The sequence below is a fragment of the Eurytemora carolleeae genome, unplaced genomic scaffold, assembly GCF_000591075.1.
Source record: "Eurytemora carolleeae unplaced genomic scaffold, Eaff_2.0 scaffold166, whole genome shotgun sequence".
Lineage (NCBI taxonomy): Eukaryota > Metazoa > Arthropoda > Copepoda > Calanoida > Temoridae > Eurytemora > Eurytemora carolleeae.
The window spans coordinates 40032-60143 of record NW_019396125.1 but is presented as its reverse complement, the minus strand read 5'-3'; the positions used below and the strand labels follow the sequence as shown (position 1 = coordinate 60143).

Below are 20112 nucleotides of genomic sequence, written 5' to 3'. Positions count from 1 at the left end.
GACCAATACTTTTTGAGTTATGTAAAAAAAACTACAGGGGGGGTCAAATTGGCCCCCCCCCCCCAGCAGGAATAGGGTTAAGTGATCGAACATCCAAACAGACAAACAGAGATTACGACGTTTTATATGTATATGAATTTCATTCCAGAATCAAATTTAATAAATATAGAATTGAGTGTTAACAACAAATATTGATTTTCTAATCCCTACATCTTTGTAACCCAATGCCGTAGACCTTAGATATTTCAAACTATAAGTTTTGAAAGATCAAATAGTCTAAGTTTGAAACATCAAAAGTTTATACCATCAGGTTGGAAAGATATAGGTATTTAAAAAAATTGAGTTTATTAAATACACCTTACAAAACCCATGGATGATCAACCCAACTTAAAATAAATGTTAATCAATAGATAATTTAATTGTCTTAAAACATTCTTTAAACAGTGAAGATTTGTAAATAATCATAATCTAAGTTTGTTTCCCTTTTTTATATCTGACTTCGCTTTTTTTAGAAAACTTTTTTGTTTCTTTATTTTCCTGCAGGTTTTGAAATTTTTTTCAAATTTGAATGTTATTATATCGTTAGAACTGAGGAAGGTCAGATGTGGAACTAACATCTACTTTATTAACTCTATGAGGTTTGGTTCATTAACAACACACAATTTTCAATCTAATTGTTTTTGTATGTTCAGGGTGGGGTGAATATTTTATGTCAGAGGAAGAAGATACTTGTGGAAGACCAAAATTAGTCCAGGTTAACAAGATAATATTTATTTTAATCCTTTATCCCCCCCCCCCATTAACTCAGTAACTTGTTTCAGGCAATAAATGATTGTGTAATGGAAAAAAAATTTCTCAAAATGTTTTAAAGAAAACTACAATTTACTTTAAATTAATATCCCCCCCCCCCAAAAAAAAAATATTTTTTTTAATGCTTTAAAGAAAACTACAGTTTACGTTATATTTTTATCCCCCCCCCAAAAAAAAAGCTTAAAATAATTGCTTATTAACGACCAAGAAATTTGCCAAAAAATCAAATTTTATGTCTTTTATATCTTTGCAACCTGGTGGTGTAAACCTTTGATATTTCAATCTTAGATAATTGGATCTAACAAAGTTTTATAGTTTAAAATATTAAACATTGGGTTGCAAAAATATTAGAAAATCAGAGTCAAAGTTTGTGGAAAAAAACTCAATTCCTTGCCTGTATTTCATGTACTTAATGTACTTAATTTTTAGAGTGTGGATGATGCATCAGCGGCTCTTCTCATCGTCTTCATTCTGTTTATTACGCCGAGTAAACTCACTTTCTGGCCTTTCACAACATTTGCGACATCCCACTCCTCGCCTGCGCTCATAGACTGGAGAACTATCCATGACAGGTTTCATATCCTTTTTTTCTTGTCAATAAATATTTTTCAATTTTAGAAGAAAAAACAACGATCATTGGGCTCGATTAATTGATAAGGACTGACAAATCTTTTTAAAATCTATTTTCCAACGTACTTCATAATAAGAAAAGCTTTAGTCCCAACTCTTTCACTCATTCTTTGATCAAAGAACACATAGTTAGCACTTTTTTAAGAATAATTGATAGGATTCAAATAAAACTTAAGAAAAAGCTAAAAGTTTTATCAGGGTGTTACCTTTTTATGTTACCTTTGTTGAATAATATGTCTATACTTTTAATATGATAACAAAACTTTTACCAAGTACAAAAAAAACTTTTGCAGGCGCCAGGCACTAACTTTAATCTAATTTGTCAGGTTTCCTTGGGGTGTGATGTTGCTTTTTGGTGGCGGATTTGCTCTAGCAGACGGATCAAAGGTTGGTTTCTTTTGCAAGATCTAGATATTATAAATTTAAAAAAATTAATTTTTCTCTTATTTTACCATCAATTGAATCCACCCTGATGAGATGTAATGAAAATATAAATCAAATATTAATTGTCAAGTGCGTTTATTCTGAGGGTTGTGAAGATCAATGTACAACTAGTAATACAGGCCTGCCATTTTTTTCAGTGCCGTTAAGTTTCCAAAACACAGCAACAAATACATCAAAAAAAATTATTTAGGCTTCTGGTTTATCTGATTGGATTGGAATGCAGCTTTCTGTTCTGGACTCACTCCCACAGGGCGCGGTTGTTTTGATCATCTGTGTGATGACCGCCATAGTGACCGAGGTCACCAGTAACGTAGCAACGGCTAATATTCTTCTCCCGGTTCTAGCTGAGCTAGCCAATGCTACCAACATCAACCCGCTCTACTTCATGATTCCAGCCACCATCACTTGCAGCTTTGCGTTCATGCTCCCGGTGGCCACACCACCAAACGCGATTGTGTTCTCCGCTTCGGGGATGCGAACTTCGGAGATGATGGCGGTCGGGTCGATCATGAACGTGATCTGTATCGTGGTCACGATGGTAGCTGTGAACTCCTATGGACTTGTCATGTTTAATCTTGACACATTTCCAGACTGGGCCCAGTCGCTACGTAAGGAGTCATGCCCAATTGAAAATATGACCGAGCATTTCCATTCAGAATTGACAGTAGATTTTGCGTCAGTATTGACGAATAATTTGACATCAATTTCTTCCTTCTAAGCCATAAATACTTCCTTCTTTCATACTTCTTATCAATGAAAGTTGAAGTAAGGAGAGGGTGACAGGGTTTTTGTACATTTTGCTGTGACGTAATAGTACAGCTCTGGAAGTAATAAATAATAATGAACATCGTTGGTATTTATAACAATTACATATTTACTTAATCAACTTTTTTGATGAAATTTTATAAAATGAAATTGTTGTTTGATTACAAAAAAACTAGTTTTAAAGCTGTCCTAATACGTCACAGTGGAATGTAAACAATACCTATCCCCCTATCCTTAGTTCTATATTTCTTTCCTTTTGATGATTTCTTCCAAATGCTTTTTTAAAGTTCAATTGTATTTATAAATTGCATACCCAGAACTATGTAGTACAATGTAAATTCCATTAAAACTTATGTATTTAAACCCTAGCTTTTTCTCATGAAGGTTGCAGTATAAGTAGTTCTTTACTTTATATATTTACCTAAAGATTCAGCAAAATGTGTCTCTATATATCTTTATTTTTGTAATTTTGAATGAAAAATGTAAATATTTTGGTTCGTTTCTATAAAATATTTTTGTTGTAAAACGTTTAGTTTTGAAGAGTTTTGAATGACTCTTCAATTTGTTTTAAACTAAATCTAAGAATATGTAAATATACATTTTATTTATTTTTAAATACATTTACTGTAGATTAAAATGTACGGTTTGCTTAAATATGTTAAAAAATTCCATTATCAGCTTATTCTATTCTTTGCCAATTCTTATATATTCTTATTCTAATATATTCTTATATCATAATATTTATTCTTGTCAATACTCCAAATAAACCTAATTGCAATGGCAATGTTAAATTTACCCACGGTACCCTTGAAACCTTTATCTGAACAATTATGTGGAAGATATTCTCGTTTTCCAGGTTTAAAAGTGCTCAATTTTGATAATTCACTAGTGTTTTCTTGCAATGTAAATGCGCAATTGTAACATTTATTAAATTATAAACATTAATATCTTCAAGGTTTTCCACGAAATGACCATATTTTTTTGCGTAATTGGTTACTTTTAGTTACAAAACTTTAAATTAAGGGTAAAAAAATAGAAGTTAAAAATTGATGCTTATTTTTTCACCTCGCAACACACTAATCCTTTTTTTCTAGGCCTAGACAATGTAGATTTTATTTTTAAAACACTACGCGCCTGTTTCTAGCTTAAGTGCTCTAAAAAAGTGTAGTTTGCAAAATATATCTCGATTTGTGTATGAGAGTGTGCCATCATGCATCATTGGTTGCAAAGTAGAGTTTGAACCAAGTATAAACAGTTTCCTTTTAAGCGTTGCAATTATATGTCGAAAATTGCAATCTCATAGATTACTAATTTAAACAGTTTACACCTTTAATCAACCTTTAATTGAGAATTTTTTCTGCAAAATTGCGTAGAATAACGCAAAAGCGGAATAGCGCAATTTTCCTCATAATGAAATTTGCGAATGAACGCAAAGGGCTCTTTTTTTCGCGCAAAAATGTAACGCAATGAAAGCAAAAGTTTGCGCTTTCTTTTACAAAAATTTGCGCTAAAGTTATGCGAATTTGGAAACCCTCTAGTTCGTACAGTTTACATATATATAATTAATAAATCTTTTTTAATTACAAATTTGTTTTTTTCTGTTCGTGTTTTCATTTAATTAACTTGAAATGTGTATGATTACTTTGGAAGTTTTTCCAAATTATTTTTAAAAAACTGAAAAGTTATTCCAAAAATTGTGAAACGAAAGCTGCCACATTTGGCCGCCAGGTGGTGTCTGTCTATGCTATTAAAGAAGTGGCGCATTCTTTGTATACAGAAATTCTTACACTTTTTTAAATAATAATGACACGGTGTTTTAACAGTTTTACAAATATTGTTCTGCATCCAATTTTTCTTATGAAAACAATAAAAAATATGGATTTTTTTATTTTAGTTATTAAACAAAAAGTTTTGCAGTACTCTTTTCCAAAAATTCTTATTTTTAAATACGTTTTAATATTTACAGTGTTGATGAGACAGTGTTAGGGGTAACGTTGCGAATTGGTCATTGCCATCACTTGAAATTACGCTTACAGTCCCTTTAAAATGAGAAGTGGTAAATGATATTTCCATGTATAAAGTATCCAATGTCAAATCCTAAGATTCTGTTGCAAATTGTTCAGACATGGCAGCTCTTCTCTTCTACTTAATATTTGGAAATTGAAATTAAATATTTTAAATTTTAAAATTTTATATTTGAGAAATTAAGAAATGCGAAAAGAACTTTTTTACTTTTAAAACATTTTTCTAAAAATTCTAAACTTTAATTTTAATTTTTATTCAGTGATTTGGACGAGAAAGGTAATATATTATTATGAAAACTTCACGGAAGAAAAATTCCGGAAAAGCAACCGGTGGCAATACTTCGAAAATAATTTCCGGAATACCGGATTTCTTAAAAAAAAAACAATTAAATTATTTCCGGATTTTGTTCTGTACTAAATTTTCACACTTTTTGATATGTTGAATAAATCAAACTTAAGTCGTCTTAGGTTCAATTCAATCAGTGGCGCAACTAGGGGGGGGGCGAACCGAGTTTCGCCCCCCCCTCAGCATTTTTCGCCCCCCCCTCGCCCCCCCCTCGACCCTGACACTATTTACTATAATTTTTGTTTTTTGGCGCAGTTTAAACAAATCTGGTCTACTATATTTGAAAAAAAAAAATTTTAATTATTATTAAAACAATTTTCTGTATAAAAATTATTATTATATTTCAACTTTTATATCATGATTCATGGTTAAATCCATAGTTGTGTGACTCAAGCTGTTCAGGGTCAAGGAATACATATATTTGTNCCCGTTACCCCCCCTAATAACTTTCAGATTTCGCCCCCCCCTCAGAAAAGGCCTAGTTGCGCCACTGAATTCAATTGCTGAGGATGTTAAGAGACAATTTACAATAACAATAAATTTTTCCGACTTTCTATTTTATAGTTGGAACTCGAAGACGACATCATTTCTAGGGGTTATCATTGTAGGTCTTGATTTGTTACTGATAAAATTAGTTCCTCTTGAATATCCTGTTGTGGTCGTATCCTGCGGGGAAACCAGAAATCTCTGAAATAGAAAGACGACCAATGCTGTGTACAACATCAATTACACTTAAATATTGCATTAATGTCGTCTTCCCTTTCCATTGTTTTCTGGTTATCTCTGTATGAGAATAGTGATCAGTTCCTTGTGTAGGTGTCAGCACTAGTTGTTCCTCCTAATTATGATCTAGATGAAGAGTTTTATAAGAAATATGAGTTTACATCAGTCACCAGATGCGTGGTAAATATACAGTGATAACCAGACAACTCTGACATAGGAAGACGACTTTTAGAATGAACTTTAACGGCCCAAAGTTCACGAAACATAGTAAACAGACCCATTTCCAAAAATTCATGATTAAGAAGTGTTCAGTTTTTCGTTGAAACAACATTTAATACATTTAAGTATTTCTATAATGTCGTTTTCCTATTCCATTGTTTTCTGGTTATCACTGTATATTATTTCATTCCAATTATAACCACTTTTATTTTGGACTTTTACAAGTCAACAGAAAAATATTAGAAGAATTAAGTTTTCAAAAATCAAAACTGTATTCTGTAAAAGATTGCTTGTCCTGAAAAGTCCATGAGTTTTTAATGATGGAGTGGGGCCCAGAAAAATGTTGACTAGGAAGACGACATTAGAGTTAATTTGTAATAATAATAATTGAAAATAGAAGTTCTCTGTACTCTGTAGTTTACGCTGCAAAATTACTGTATCATGTACATCGGACTAATTTTCAATTGAGTCTAACAGGTCGTCTTCCTATTCGACAGTTAAATTGAAACCACTGTATGTAAAAACCCCGAAAATCTGCTTTCAACAACAAATAAAACATTTTTTATCCGAAATCGATGTTTTAAACAAATCCATTTCGTTTCATTTATTTGAATTTTTATAAACTGACATGTTTAAACTATCTTTAAGTTTGAAAATGGAATATCATTTCTTTGTCCTTACGCTGCCATTGATATCCAACCTCCCTGGCCCAACCAACAAGAGGTAAGAGAAGTAATTTATAATATTCAAGGAGGGACTGTAAGCGTAATTTCAAGTAATCCTCCATGGAAGGATGGCAGTGACTATTTTAAATTTTCTTCCACAATATTGATCAGACAATTGCTTGAAAGGTTAACATTGTGAATCTGGCAATGTCATCTTGCGTGGAGGTTCTTATGAAATTACACGTACAATCCCTATTATAACTTTTGTGTTTTTAATCCGTTTAGAAAGCACTAGTCAGTTGTTTAAAGTCCTACAGATTAAGTACACTCCTTTTAAATATCTCCAGAGATTCGACCAATCAGAAGCCAAGCATTTAAGACTTCCGACCAAAGAGAGATGGAGAAACTACGATTCCACCGCTTTCCCTGGATTAAGCTATAGCCTCTTTTCTTAACTGCATGATACCCACGGCCGGAATAGGAAAAATAGGAAAAACAAAGAGCTAATATGTCTAAAACTAATCCTGTTTCATACCCACTCCACTTAGCGATCGGAGCCCTTTCTGGAAGGACCCTGCTCCAGAGATGACAAAAAGAGACAACTCCGAATCAGCATGCAGCGGTGTAATACTACCTAAGGAATTCTGCTGGACTGGGAAACAGTATAAAATGTTGGCAAATGGAGTGTTTTTAACAAAACATTCCTGATATGCCACCCCTACAAACCCTTATCCTCCTCTCTACTCTCCTCTATCTAATCTTCTCACAAACAGTGACTCGAGGACATTTCTCTGCTGGATCCTACAACAAAATTACCTCTGAGTGGGTCACTTGATTGAATGGCAACCCTCCTTTTATAGGAAATTAAAAATGTGCGGTTCAAAGCATGGAAGCTATTGCTCCCTCGCTGCAAATAAAAACTAACTTAAAGTTTTAGGAGTGGTGACTGGTGACCTAGAAAATGCAAGTAGACAGAAACAGAATGTGCACTGTGCAGCACTGATGCTGCAATTACAACTAAGCAAAACAAACAAAAATTGAAAAAAAGAGAGGAAGACATCTATTCAAAGAAAGGGTGATCGTGGACTGTCTCATAATGGCGCAACGACAGCGACTCGTAAACATTCTTTCAAAAGCAGCGCAATAAATGGACGGGCAAAGGGTAGCAAGAAAAAGAGAACCTGCAGGCGTGCAGATTGAGAAAGGAGAAAAAAGATGAATTTTGAAATTATTAACTATGCCTCCACCAATCACCAATTTTATTTTTTTAACATTTTTAAAAAATAATCATAAAACACTTGTAAAAAAGGAGATTTATATTATTATACCCAAGGAGAATTGAATAGAAGGAGGGGGCGATATAGGGTTTCCGTACACTTTGCTGTGACGTTTTTGGACTGCTGAAGAACTAGTTTTTGCGTAACAACAATAACAAAGGCAGCCGATCTAATGTAAACAAACATGAGTTAGAGTTTGTTTTTAATCTTTGTGAAGAAACAATCTCAAGAACTGACGAGGGTCAACCCAGACCGAAATATATTTTCAATAAATGTGTAACTAACATCTACTTTTTTACTCTACAGAGGTTTGGTCCATCACCATCACTGAATTTTATGAGTTAGTATACGGTGAACCTTCATCTAACGCCAGAAATGCCAGATGTTTGTTTATCATTTGTGTTATTGTTTACAATCTTTATTAGTGTTGTTACGCAAAAACTAGTTCTTCAGCAGTCCAAAAACGTCACAGCAAAGTGTACGGAAACCCTATCGCCCTCTCCTTCTATTCAATTCTCCTTGATTATACCTAAATATCTGTAATTATATAAATAAATAAATGACTATAAAATATCCGCAAAAACAGTTGTAAAGAGCTCCATGTAATTATTCAATTATATAAGTAAATACAGGGTGTCCCACGAAACATGACAGTTGGTGAATAGTTTTGAATTACTGTATTAGATATTAAAGACTTTTTGCAGTTTATTTCTTTTAAAAAAAATGTTTAACTCGTATATATTATGTTTCGTGGGAAACCCTGTATCTCATCTGCAGCATTCCGTTATGATTAGGTTTAGAAAACGATATTTTATAAATTCGTTTATTCGAAGTACTGGGTTAAACTGTACATAAAAGTATCCAAACTTGAGATATTTCAGACAGTAAGAGAGACGTACAGTTCAACCCTAAATAAGCCATACATCAAATGTCGTATTCTTCACTTTCTGATAATGGAATGTTGCAGATATTTAGTTTTTTAATTAAATAATTATATGAAGCTCTTTAAAACTGTTCCCGCATATTCATTGTTTTTATTTTTTTTCGCAAATACAGAGATTTACGTAAGATACGATAAAACCCATTGAAATATTGTTAAGACGACATTTTATAAATTCTTTCGATATTTAGCTCATTTAGGGTTTAACTGTAGTATCATGAGTTTTCTTAGGTGAACAATTCCTACAGTCATATTCCATAAAAAGCCAAATAAAAGTCGTCTTTGTAAAGATTTAGTATCATAAAAATTAGAGATTCTTTAATTTGCAATGAATCTCTGGAAATATTTAGGACTTATTTTTAGAGTTATACCAGTCACACATTTTAAAGTCCTTTAGCGACGCGTCTTTCTAATTAAGACTTAAAAAAGACGACTTTTTTCCCGCTTTAAAATTAGATTTGATCCTGTTGATCAAAAGATTATTTGTAATACAAAAATTATTTTAGGTAAAATACTACACGGAGTGTTGCAAGGATAAATGTTGTACAAAGGTTAATATTCTTAAATTTCATAGTTGTATAGAATTAGCTAACGTCGTCTTTCTTGTTATTTGTTTAACATGCACGGAGAGATGTCAAGATTATGCATGATTAAAAAATATTAATTTCAAATCTGCGTTTGTTTGAAAAATGCACCGAAAAGATATTAAGAATTAGAAATAAGAATCCAAAATCAAACCTACATTTTATGTAAAAGATAAGTATGGAGAAAATGTCCAAAATATTTTTTTTTTAACTGTTCAGTGTTCCTGCTCCTTATTCAGATTTGTCTTTTCTTGATACAGGGATATTCACAATGCATAAGGCTTCAGATAAAACTATTTGATAAACTTGAAAAACTAAATTTATGGTAGAATTGTAAAATGTGAATTTAAAAAAGTTAAGGTCGACTTTAAAGACTGATCCTTTGTGGTTAAACCTCTATACTAAAACTATTTAAAGCTTTAACTTTCTTTCTGGTTCCCTCGACCAATTTGCCATGAAAAACATCCCTCGCTACAGCTTTGATGTGTTATAGGCCAAACTGGTTTCATAAACCCATGTTAAAAGGACTGCGCGCAAGCGTCATTTTAAGAAACCCTCAATGCAAAGATGTCAATGCCCAATTCACAACATTACCCTTAACATCTTTGTGTGATCAATTGAATGAATTAGATTTCAATGTTGATAAAATTAAAACCTGATTATTGTTAATTGTGATATCTGTACAAAAATAAATTGCGTATTTCTACTGCAGGAAAACATGCTGTAATAATTTGAATTAAAAACTGTTTAACCTAAAAAAAACGACGATATATTTCACATATTTGATCAACAAAAAGGTTTCAAGGGTACCTTTGTGAATCTTTGCATGCAGGGTCACTTGAAATTACGCTTACAGTCCCTTTAAAAGGAATTATTGTTATAATTTCAAGTGACCTTCCATTGCCTGTTTCCCAACAATACCCTATGAACATTTATCTGATCAAAAAAGTGAACTATATCGTTGTTTTTCTACCTTGACAAATAATTACGCATAATTCCAGGAGGGTAAGGAACTGTTTCTCTCAACGGAAAGACCAGGATGGTGTTACGACTTTATTGTTGGAAGCTTTGCGGCAGGTGTATTTGGCTGCTCTAGATAGTTTTATCCGACAGTCAGCTGCTCTGGATAGTTTTATCCGGTAGTCGGCTGCTCTAGATAGTTTATCCGGCAGTCAGCTGCTCTGGATAGTTTTATCCGGTAGTCAGCTGCTCTAGATAGTTTTATCCAGTAGTCAGCTGCTCTGGATAGTTTTATCTGGTAGTCGGCTGCTCTGGATAGTTTTATCCAGTAGTCAGCTGCTCTAGATAGTTTTATCCGGTAGTCGGCTGCTCTAGATAGTTTTATCTAGTAGTTGGCTGCTCTTGACAGCTTTATCCAGTAGTCAGCTGCTCTGGATAGTTTTATCCAGTAGTCAGCTGCTCTAGACAGCTTTATCCGGTAGTCAGCTGCTCTGAATAGTTTTATCCGGTAGTCAGCTGCTCTGGATAGTTTTATCCAGTAGTTGGCTGCTTTAGATAGTGTTATCCGGTAGTCAGCTGCTCTAGATAGCTTTATCCAGTAGTTGGCAGCTCTAGATAGTTTTATCCAGTAGTCGGCTGCTCTAGATAGTTTTATCCAGTAGTCAGCTGCTCTGGATAATTTTATCCGGTAGGTGGCTGCTCTAGATAGTTTTATCCAACGATGTAATACAAATTTAAATTTTGAACCGAAAACCCATTTTTTTCATTTATGATAAAAGTACAAAATTATTTGTATATAATAAAATATTAAAGCTATTAAAAAACTTTCGTTTTAAAAATCTTCAGGACATAACATTATAATATTTTGTCTCTAGGTTTAGACTTAAATGGAAAAAATGGTAGAAAATAAAATACCCTTTTATTAATGCTATAATATTCTATAGTGTTATAGGCATCCTGTATTTTATACTTAAATATTAAATTCGTTCACTGTTTTTTTTAAATAAAGAAAATGACCTAGATCTAGTAATATTTTAAAGTAAACCTAAGAAACAGGTCTGGTTAGCCAGTTTTTAAGTAAAACCTACAACCCATGGGAAACATGTTTATATCCATCAATCATGGATCTTCCTAATGTGGAGAAGCATCAAGTACAAGTACGGCCAAGATGTTCCTACACATCAGTTTCAAGACTTCAACTGTTGATAATCTACTGTAAGCATAGAGAGAGGCTTACTTGTAAATAAACTGTAGTCAACAATAGCAATGTACAAACAAACAGACAAACAGTCATGTATAGTATATATATTATAGATAGATACTATTTTTTTACTGTAATGGTTTTATATGACGAAACACAACCTAAAAAGGGTAGAGGGGGGGGGATGCTTTTAGGGTGGGATGAATTCCAGTTTGTCATTCTGAGACTGAATTTTATGAATGAGAGAGGTAGCTGAATACCTACTGCCGGTTCAAATCCCGGTTAATCCTCACGAATCTTGAACTGTTCAACATTAAACATTATACAATTCTTCCACAAATATATCTCTTGTATCCCTTTCATTTTAACAAAGTTTTTGTCATAATATCATATCCTGTTTTTAACCCTGGTTTAAACATGAGGTTTTCTCTCTGGTTTCCTATTTCCATTGTTTACCTCACTACCCTGAGCAAGGTTGTATATAAGGTAGATACTCTGGATGCGCTCCAGTAGGTAAATGTCGTCTTTTTTGCAATGGACACTCTAATTTCTCATATGACGTCACTGATATACTGAACTACCAATCATCACATATATTGACTGTGCTGACAAGTTTGAAGCTAAAAAATTGCAATTTTAATTCAAAATTTCAATTTTTGACTTCGTTTATATTTAGTGAGCCGCAAAATGTATTATTCTTTAAAATAAGTAGTGACGTCATTAGAGAATTTAGAGTGTCCGGTGTTATTAAGGTAATCTTTACACCTATTCAGAATATCTCACCTTATTCACAACCTTGACCCTGAGTAAATGATATAATGAGGACACTAATTGAAACCAAGGATATCATTTATCCAATTAACCAAGCTAATTCTATTTTAAAGAGGTGGCGACGAAACAGAGTTTTTCGGGGAAAAAAGAGGTTATTATAGAAACTATAAGCGTAATTTGAGTGAACCTCTGTGCCCGATTTACAACGATACCTTTTTAAGCTTAATCAAATCAATAACATTTCATCATTTTTCTTTCTGGAAAAGTCTTTAATTTTCACAATTTCCTCCTTAGTTTATAATGTACAAATGTGCAAGTCATTTTATATCGAAATACCGATGAAAAATCAAAATTTCAAAGATAAGATGATGGATATCTTTTGGATACTTGATCGAAAAAGATATTTCTATTTATGAAAAATATTTTTACAAAAAAATAATTTTTTTAAATAGACCTTTTCTATTTATTTGTATATAAACAAAAACTGTTTTCAAATATCAAAATTAAAGATATTTTTCGTGAAAATACCTTGTTTTGCCTAAATAAACCTCATTTGGCAATTTCTTCGAGTTTGTTATTTATTTTTCGGCTTTAAGACTCAATTCCTTTCTTCCTTAAGTCTTTGATAGAGTCTCATAAAAGACCTATCAGAGTTTTCTGTTATTTTTAAAAGGTCAAACAAAGGGATAGCATTTCTTCTTGAAACAGATTTTTTTTACAGATTTAGTGATCACTTGGCTCTCAGGGCGCATTGTTGTTGTCGCAAAGGAACAAGATTCTGACGATGAACAGATAGACAAGGTATAATCCACGAATCAAAATCGATAATGCAGAAAACTCTTTATTTCCTAAAAAAAAAATAACGAAATGAATAATGATAAATAATTATTACAGGGTTTACAAATTTATAATGAAAAGATTCTTACGATCTATTTTCCTATTCGTGGGACTATCTGTCGAAAAGTCCGAAGACGCTTTTTATACATTAAAACTTCTGAAAAGATTGACAATTAAATGTTGATGAAAGTCACTAATTCTTTAAATAGAAATGTTTTTGTTTAACTTTGAAATGGTTCACAATTGATAAACGTTTTAACTCCGTCATCGGAGAACAAGGAAGAAAGGCGGGCTGAAATTGTTTGGTTTGGATTCTTGTCTCCGAGAGGAGCATTTAAGTTGAAGACGATATTACATNGCCTTTAGGTTGAAGACGACATTACAGGGGGGGGGGGGGGTCTTAATGTTAATGGTTGACAATTGTATCTTTCTCTTTTAATATCCAGTTTAGAGTTTAAATGTTGATTTTTACCCGTATTTTTTCTTTGTAATTGTATACATCTCAACATTTTGCGGATTTTTCCATTTACATTGAAGGATTTCTAAACCTTTAAGATAATTAAATAATTAAATAATCTTTCCGGGGCACAGTTTTACAATTTAGTCCAGCCAAAGCTTTCCTTGGGGTCTATTGAGATACCTCACAATTTTGTTGGCCCACCAATCTGTTCTGCAGTTTTGACGTTTATTGGATATAAACAAACAGAAACCAAAGCCAAAATCATATATAGATACGGATACCATATTAAAACTAATGTTTGTGCTTAAAACTTTATTAAAACAAAGAGGTGCTAATACTTAAAGCACAATATGTAATTATATGCGCATTAAGCAAATGAACTACAGAAATAATTAAGGTTCCATTAAGCTGATCTATGTTCTATTCAGAACTTGAATTGTCCATGTTATTGTTCAGTCCTTTCAAATCTTCACATCTGAAAGTTTAAAAAAATGTAAGAAAATATTGATCTGTTTATAAATTATCCGGATTCCTAAAAGCTTACCGGTGCAATTGAAGAGCTACGTCCACGAGATCTAAGTTTTGCCAAAGCTTGTTCAGTTAAGTCTGCCGACTCCTGAGAGGTAGCAAGGGAACCCTGAGTTTGTCTGTACTTAGCCAGATTCAGAGCTGCAATCTCCTCTGCCTCTTCAATCTGCTTCTTGTAGGTTCTGATTTTACCCTGGAGTTGATCAATGAGTCCCTGCATGCGCTCATGGTTCTTCCTGTCCTCATCCTGCTGATAGGTCAGTTCCTGGATCTTACGCTCAGACTTTCTCATTCCCTTCTGAGCATCAGACAAACGCCTGTTCTCAGCGTCCAATTCAGATTCCAACTCCCGGATGCGGGTATCCATTTTACCCATGGCTTTCTTGCCACCCTTCAGAGCGTTTTGCTCAGCGTCATCTAGCCTAGCACTCATATCCTTGACCTGGCATTCAAGTAGTTTGCGATCTCTTTCAAGGAATTGGGCAACTTCTTGTTCTGCTCTTAGTTCATCAGCAAGACGAGCAGCATCAATCATAGCTCTTTGTGCCTTCTCCTCTGACATAGCAGCCTCAGATGCCATCTCATCCAGGTCGGACTAAAAATTCAGAAATTAAGTTAACAGAATATTTGACTATTTGCTAGTAATTGTAATGGAATGACTTTAAAACTACTTACCATAAGAGTCTGCATTTCAGCATCAAGCTTCATTTTCCCGCCTTGAATTGCCTGGTTGACACAAGTTTGATCTCCAAGAGTTTCATTGGTATCACACAGTTCTTGCTCTCCCATTCTTCTTGATCTGTCTGCCTGCTCAAGCAGAGTACGAGCTTCTTCAAGAGCATTTTGATTGGCATGAGCCTTTCTGTCAGCAGCAATCAAGTTGTCATGAGCAACCTCTTTTGCTCTGCAAGCATCCTCAAATCTTCCTTGGGTTTCTCTCAGACTCAGTTGATATTTCTTGATGATTTTTTGAGTCTCAGCATTTGCTGCATTAGCATGCTCCAGAGAAGTATCTAGATCTAGAACATCTGTTTCTAACTTTTTCTTCATACGGAGGGCTTCAGCTTTTCCTTTGGATTCTGTTTCAATGGCAGACTGCATACCTTCTAGAGCCTTGCCCATGTTTTTCCTGGTTGATTCAAATTCCTCTTCTTTCTCAGCCATTCTTCTTTCAATTTCCTGTCTCACCTGAGTAAGCTCAAGTTGGGCTCGGAGAACCTTATTCTCTTCCTGTTCAAGGGCTCCCTCAGCTTCAGACAGAGTAGCTTCAAGCTCAAGTTTTTCAGCCTCAAGACGCTTCCTAATTTTATCAATGTCATGGATTGATCGTCCTCCTTCGCTAATCTGGTCCATGATATCCTTGATCTCATTAGACAGGGTCTTGTTTTCCCTTCTTACCTCATCCAATTGAAGAACTGCTTCCTCATATGCAGACTTAACTCTGAACAAATCAGAAGAGGAGTTTCTAGTCTCTTTTTGACTGTTATCAAGATCCATGCTTAAACTATCAACCTTAAGCTTCCATTCAGCCACAATCCTATCAAACTGCTTTGCTTTTTTCTCCATTGAAGAGTTGAGGATTTGAGCTTGATCCAATTGAACAGACATGTTGTCAAGCTCTGATTGAAGTTTCTGCTTATTCTTTTCAAGCTGTCCAAGCTTGGAAGCCAGTTGGTTTATGGTGGATTCTGCTTCTGACAATCTAGCTTGCATCTTAAGCTTGGACATTTCCAATTCCTCAGCTTTTCCAACAGCATCAGTTTCATACTTAGCTCTCCACATATCTGATTCACCCTGAGCTTTGTTAAGTTGTCTCATCAAATTTTCTTTGGCAGAAACTTCCTCATCGTAGTGTCCCCTCATTCCATCAACATCATGTTCAGCATTCTTGAATTTTCCAAGAAGAGATTGACGCTCTTTTGCCTCATCATCAGCAATTCTACGCTGTTCATCCAACTGCGAAGCAAGTGCAGATTTTACCTTCATAAGCATACTGGCAGAATTCTCCAAAACCTGAAGTTGACGAAGAAGATCTGCATTTTCAGCAGCCATTTTGCGTTTTGCACCCTCAAAATCACCAAGAGTAAGATTAGCCTCTTCAATCTTCTTGCTGAAATCATTCAACTGACTGCACAAAGTTCTGTGAGATTTTTCAGCAGAAGCATGAGATCTGTTTACCTCATCTGTAGCAGACCTCACATCAGCAATCTCATGCATAATGTGCTGCTTATCTTTTTCAATCTTACCCTTCATTTTTGTTAGCTGGTCAATTTGCTCTGTCATTTCAGCAATTGCATCTTGATGCTTCTTTTTGAGCGAAACTAATGTTGATTCTTGATAGATATGAGCTTCTTCCAAATCACGTCTGAGCTTAGTAACCTCTGATTCTCTTTTCTTATTAAGCTCAACCTGAGCTGATGTTGCTCCTCCAGCCTCTGCTAACCTTTCCCCAAGATTTTCTAGTTCCCTGGCAAGATCAGATCTTTGGCGTTCAGCTTTAGCTCTAGCCTGACGCTCAGCTTCAAGTTCTTCTTCCATTTCCTCAACTCTGGCCTGGAACTCTTTGATGCTCTTTTGAACTCTAGCAACAAGACCCTGTTCATCTTCCAATTTAGAAAACAATCCACTTGAATCTTTTTCTTTTTTCATGATAGCTGATTCAAACTCTTTCTTAGCTCTTTCAAGATCTGCAACTATCTCCTGAGTGATTTTCAGGTCTCCCTCTATCTTTCTGCGCTCCTTCTCAACATTAGTTCTAGCACGCTTTTCCTTTTCAAGTGAACCTTCCAATTCATCAAGAGTTTGCTCAAGCTTGTTTTTGATTTGATTCAGATGAGCAACCTTTTCCTCTGCAACTTGAAGGTCTTCTCCAGCTTTGGAAGCATTCTCATTCAAGTGTTTCTTTTCTTTGTTAAGCTTATTAATAACTTCATCTTGGTTTGCAACCTCATCATTAAGACTCCTAATGGTATGGTCTCGGTTGGTTTTCTCCTGTTCCAGTTTTTGAATAGCCATATCTATGTCTTCAATATCTTTCTTAACTGCTACAACTTCTTGCTCCAGTACTTTCTTGTCTCCAGTAGCCATTTGCCTTTCCTCCTCTTTCTTTATAAGGATTTCCTGAGAAACAAGTAATTGACCCTCTAAATCTGCTTTCTGGGCACTCATTTTAGCTTGTTTTTCATGATATTCAGACATGTTTCCTTGCTCCTTCTCTAGCTGCTTCAATAATGCCTTGGTTTCCTGCTTGATAGTTTCATTATCAAGGAGCAGACTTTCTTTGGTCTTGAGCTGTTGATCATAAGCACCATACTTCTCATTGGCCTTCAATTCAAGAAGACGAAGTTCTTCCTCGGGATTAGCTCTACCAATCATGGGACGAGTCTTCTGAATCATAACAAACCAACCCCAATCTCTGAGAGCAATGTACTTTCTGAAATTTCTCTGACACACCTTGATCAATTCTCTTTGATCTCTCTTAACTCTGAAGTGAGCGCTTCTGATTCTTAGAAGAGCTTGTCCCTGCAAGTAACGAACAAGCCTGATAACAATATCATCACGTTTTTCCTCAAGGAAGGCCAAAGCACCAGCTCTGAAGAAAACTAATGTGTGCCCAAGACGATATCTTTCTCTGGGAAAATCTACTTTGTCCATCAATGCATAAGCAGCAACCTTATTGTCAGCAGAGCTATTGATCTCTGCAGCACCAAGAACTGCATATCTTGACTTAAAATCAGGGTAAAGCATTCTATTGGGGAAACCTCTCATGCAAATTCTGATACCTTCAAGCACACCATTACATGTCAGCTGATGCATAATAAGAGGAGGTTCAACATCTCCAGGCTTCTTGTGTGTGTTGGGTACTAGACAACGTACAAAGTGAGGTTCACAGCTATGAAGAGTTAACATCAACTCTCCTAGAGACACAAGATATACAGAGGACACTGTCTTTCCACCACCTCCCTTCTTTTTCTTCTTGCCATCATCCTTAGGGGTTACAGAAGGTTGTCCAGGATGATCCCTCCACAAGTGAACTAGAAGCTCAACACTTGAACTAGACTTGAATATTTCAACAACTGAGTCATTTACAGGATCTTTGTTCTTCTCAAGCCAATTGGTGACATTGTATGACACAATTCCAGCATAATGGCTGAGGGCAAAATGAGCATTTTTGTCTGTTTTTGACTGAGGCTTCAAGAACACAGGTAATTTACCAAGAGCTGCTTTTAGCTTTTCTTCAAAAGATTTGTCTGTGGCTTTGGGGAAAAGGGATTCCTCTTCCAAAATAGCCCATATTCCCATAGGCTTCTCAAACATGATAATACATGCAGCCAAATCCATACCAAAATCAACCATTTCCCAGTCAATTCCTTCCTTGACATATTCCTCTTGTTCTACAACAAACATGTGGTGATTGAAGAATTGCTGAAGCTTTTCATTGACAAAATTGATGGAAATCTGCTCAAAGCCATTGTACTCAAAGATCTCAAATCCCGCAATGTCCAACACAGCGCAAAAGTTATTTTTCTTAAGAGTTGGGTCAATTAGTGTGTCATTACACTTCTCAATCAGCCACTTGAATACTCTGTCAAAGATAGATCTGGCAATTCCACCAACAGCATTGATTCCTTGAACACATGATTGTCCCTTGGTTACCCATTCAGTTCCAACCTTTATCCTAGGTTTGCAAAAGGCTTTGATCATGGCATTAGCATCAACTCCAAGAAGAGCAGCAACCTTTCCTGGGAATGTTTCAGGTCCAGTGAGTTCACACTCAGCCTGGTCATCACGACCCTTGGTTTTGAACTCAATACCACCAAAAGTCATGACAGCAGCTGTAAGCATGTAGCACTCAAACTTTTCCTGTTCTCCAAAACCAAGAACGTTGAAAGCATCTTCAGTATACTCCAACTCTTCATTGTCATCAATAGAAGCAACGGTTGTTTTTCCTTGGGATACATATGTATAATCATAAATATCATTGCTAAGATGGCACATAGCTCTTAATCCTGTGCCAATACCATCCCCATAAGGTTGAATAAGCTGATAGAAGATATGGTATGACCTTTCAACTTCTTGCTGTTCAGTGATACGAGATTTCTCTAGAAGGTAGGATACAATATCACAACCAGCAAGCTTACCAGAAGAGGTAAAATGAATTCTGATAAACTTACCAAAACGAGAGGAATTGTCATTCCTGGAAGTTTTGGCATTACCATAAGATTCCAGAATGGGATTAGTCGCAACAATCTGGTCTTCAAGAGAAACCTTCTTTTCAGATCCCTTTTTGGTGCTGCTAGCAACCATTGCAAGATAGGTGATGACCTTCTTGGTGTTTTCAGTTTTTCCAGCTCCAGATTCTCCAGTAATCAACATAGCTTGATTTTTGCTGTTCAACAGCATGCCACGGTATGCAGTTTCAGCAATGGACCAAAGATGAGGGGGACATTCATTACGCCTCTTACCCAAGTAGATCTTAGCAACTCTATGGGTGTAGATAGGATACCTCTTGTAGGGGTTAACCACAACAACGAAAAGCCCAGAGTAGGTATGGATCATCTTAGCCTGATAACGGGTCTTGAGGTTCCAAAACACTGAGGCATCATTAAGGAAAGTAAGATTTACCATGTCCTCACATTTCTCAAACTTGGGAGGGTTCACCTTTCCAACTTCAGAAGCTTTTAGGGTGAACTTCTCATGACCCACAGCAACAACACATTTGCTTGCTGGGTCCTCAAGATCTCCTGACTCAATGGCACCTTCACGATATCCTCCGGTCTTTGGATCAGGAATCCAAACAGACTTCTTGGAATCATAAGGCTTAGCTTGATCTGCTCGCTTGACCTCCAGAGAAGGAACCAGATACTCTGTTGGATCTGGGTCAGCTTGCCCTGTCTTGGTCAATTTTATATGTCCAGGCATGGTGGT

The 20112-nt window shown here is 35.2% G+C and overlaps 3 protein-coding genes across 3 annotated transcripts in view; 2 read left to right on the top strand and 1 right to left on the bottom strand.

Moving 5' to 3' along the window:
* The window catches only part of LOC111695675 (solute carrier family 13 member 5), a gene marked incomplete in the record, with an annotated part of 23989 nt that extends 20730 nt beyond the window's left edge, over positions 1–3259 (top strand). The window contains 4 exon segments of the mRNA XM_023465078.1: positions 693–754; positions 1240–1382; positions 1767–1827; positions 2075–3259. Coding sequence (XP_023320846.1) covers positions 693–754; positions 1240–1382; positions 1767–1827; positions 2075–2602 — 794 coding nt within the window.
* A 1461-nt stretch (positions 3260–4720) lies between these two features.
* On the top strand, positions 4721–11187 carry LOC111695671 (uncharacterized). The gene is made up of 6 exons (XM_023465070.1): positions 4721–4805; positions 4934–4950; positions 5836–5922; positions 6610–6684; positions 9350–9394; positions 10429–11187. Exons 1-6 carry the CDS (start codon positions 4775–4777, stop codon positions 10525–10527), a joined length of 354 nt encoding a protein of 117 aa, XP_023320838.1. The 5' UTR covers positions 4721–4774; the 3' UTR covers positions 10528–11187.
* A 2766-nt stretch (positions 11188–13953) lies between these two features.
* Positions 13954–20112, bottom strand: LOC111695670 (myosin heavy chain, muscle). Its single transcript, XM_023465069.1, has 3 exons — positions 14860–20112; positions 14201–14779; positions 13954–14131 (listed from the first exon to the last, which is right to left on the bottom strand). The coding sequence occupies exons 1-3, from the start codon at positions 20104–20106 to the stop codon at positions 14126–14128; spliced, it is 5832 nt and encodes a 1943-aa protein (XP_023320837.1). The 5' UTR covers positions 20107–20112; the 3' UTR covers positions 13954–14125.

What these genes read in the sequence shown, in the direction of transcription:
- LOC111695671 (XM_023465070.1), top strand. Translation starts at nt 4,775, where the DNA reads ATGGCAGCTCTTCTCTTCTACTTAATATTTG. An exon ending in CATCAGTCACCAGATGCGTG is followed by an intron (nt 5,923 to 6,609) that starts GTAAATATACAG and finishes ACTATCTTTAAG; the next exon opens with TTTGAAAATGGAATATCATT. An exon ending in AGGATAAATGTTGTACAAAG is followed by an intron (nt 9,395 to 10,428) that starts GTTAATATTCTT and finishes GCATAATTCCAG; the next exon opens with GAGGGTAAGGAACTGTTTCT.
- LOC111695670 (XM_023465069.1), bottom strand. Translation starts at nt 20,106, where the DNA reads ATGCCTGGACATATAAAATTGACCAAGACAGGGCAAGCTGACCCAGAT. An exon ending in CTGAAATGCAGACTCTTATG is followed by an intron (nt 14,780 to 14,859) that starts GTAAGTAGTTTT and finishes CTGAATTTTTAG; the next exon opens with TCCGACCTGGATGAGATGGC.